Consider the following 1,957-nt stretch of genomic DNA (forward strand, 5'->3'; position numbering starts at 1 on the left):
TTTTTTGTACAGTAATATTGATATATAATATAATGCATATTGTTTATTTAGTAAATTCTAGTAGTTTAGAAATTTTGATATTTTTTTGTAAAATTTAAAAGAATAATTAAATAAATGTTACTACAACCAAAAATCTTTTTTTCAGTGTGGCTCACTGCATGTCTTACTTCAACTCTCACTGGATCACTGAATCTCTCACTACATTTTACTGCACCTCTTACTGCATGTCTCACTAAATGTCTCCCTGCATGACTTACTGCGTCTTACTGTATCTTTCACCTCATGGTTCACTGCACCTCTCACTGCTTTTCTAACTACGTCTCTCATTACATCTCTCTATATGTCTCATTGTATCTCTCTCTCACTGCATCTTTCAATCTGTTTCATCTCTCACTGCATTTCTCATTCCATTTCTCACTGTCTCACATCACATCTCACTACATCTTACTGCATTGACCCTATTTATTTTCTGTCTACTTTAGTTTGTGCTGTTAATCCCTTTTTATCGTCATGTTTTTTTCAGGCAGGTGTGTTTATTTCTGAAAAGGGGAGCCAGACAGAGTGACGGTGATGAAGATGGTCAGGACCCTCTAAGTATAGCTGTGCAACAGGCCAATGCAGATATCGTCACGCTGTATGTTGATCAGTAAAAACTGCAGATTYAACCCCATCCTCTGGTTCTGGTGTGTTCACAATGTTCTGTTCCTCTTTCGTCTCTTCCTCAGACTTCGTTTGGCCCGGATGAATGAGGAGATGCGGGAGTCAGAGGGACCCTTTGGACAACCAGGTCATTATCTAACCATCAGCCCCACTGAGCAGCAGTATAAGAGGTGCATTCAGGAGTTTATTTGTCTCCATATAACGGAACGCTAAAGTCCAGTCTGGGAGACAAATTTGGAACAACAGAATCCTCTTCTACTCTGTTGTCCTCTGATAACACCTCATCATTAATCGCTTTTAACTGGGTCAGAATGGATTAACTAAAAGATCAATCAGGTCCGTCAGATGGTTTTAGTTTGGCACGGATCAACAGACTGCAACAGAAAGGCTGAAATCAGTCCAATTCTGTTGTTCATTCCTTCAGGTTCAGGCCTTTACACCTACCATGTTATAAAGTTTGCTGGTTCCTCAGAACCAACAGGTTTAACTGGGTCTGAGCTGAACATGGATCATTCCAGCAGCTGTTGTCTCTGTGGTTTCTAGTCTCACAACCAGACTTTTGATTAATTTAGTTCAATGACAGTTCATTTATATAACAGTTACAAAGGCAGCTCAGGCTGTTGGACTTTAGACCAAAGAAAATCTTCAGTTTGATGTCAACCAGCAGCTTTTTATTTCCTTGTTAGAAGCAGGAGGTATATTATTTTTTCTTTAAAAGAAAGCTTCACTTTATGTGAGAACTAAACTTTATGACATTTATTTGCACATAATGAGAAGAAATTGATATTTTTAGCTGGTAGCTGAAATATTTTTTTCTGTAAATAGGAAAATGTACAGATTTAAATATTTTAAAGTTTGAAACTCTAACACAGGTGCAGCTGCTTAAAGGGCCAATATTATGTGTTTCTCAGGCATATATTTAAATACTATACCATAATAAAGTATCTATGTCACCTTTAGCTGTTATTAAAATGCTGTTTTTATGTTTAAATAGAAAATAAACTTATCTTCTCATCACTTCCTCTTCTAAACGCCTTGAAATTGGCCTCTGTCTCTTTAAGAACCACCTTCCACTTCTGTCCCGCCCATTTCAGTGCGGGGGTGGGGGTGTTGTTTCACGCGTGCGCTATGATGCAGTTTACTTGGCATCTGAAAATACATTTCCTCAAAGGTATTTTGAATCTGAAAAGGGCTTCACTGAGTGAGAAGTAGTGGAGCTCAGCAGACAGTTTCACTCGTTTACTTTGTTACTACAGAGAGGCTGCAGGAGTCATGGGCGGGATGAGTGGGGTGGGGA

General features: G+C 38.6%; 1 protein-coding gene across 1 annotated transcript in view; it reads left to right on the plus strand.

The window, feature by feature from the left end:
* The window catches only part of LOC106532148 (arf-GAP with coiled-coil, ANK repeat and PH domain-containing protein 3), a gene marked incomplete at its 5' end in the record, with an annotated part of 39,070 nt that overhangs the window by 29,482 nt on the left and 7,631 nt on the right, over nucleotides 1–1,957 (plus strand). The window contains 2 exon segments of the mRNA XM_014028162.1: nucleotides 524–634; nucleotides 726–787. Of these exon segments, the coding sequence (XP_013883616.1) occupies nucleotides 524–634; nucleotides 726–787 (173 nt within the window).

This window comes from Austrofundulus limnaeus, unplaced genomic scaffold (genome assembly GCF_001266775.1).
Source record: "Austrofundulus limnaeus strain Quisiro unplaced genomic scaffold, Austrofundulus_limnaeus-1.0 Scaffold721, whole genome shotgun sequence".
Lineage (NCBI taxonomy): Eukaryota > Metazoa > Chordata > Actinopteri > Cyprinodontiformes > Rivulidae > Austrofundulus > Austrofundulus limnaeus.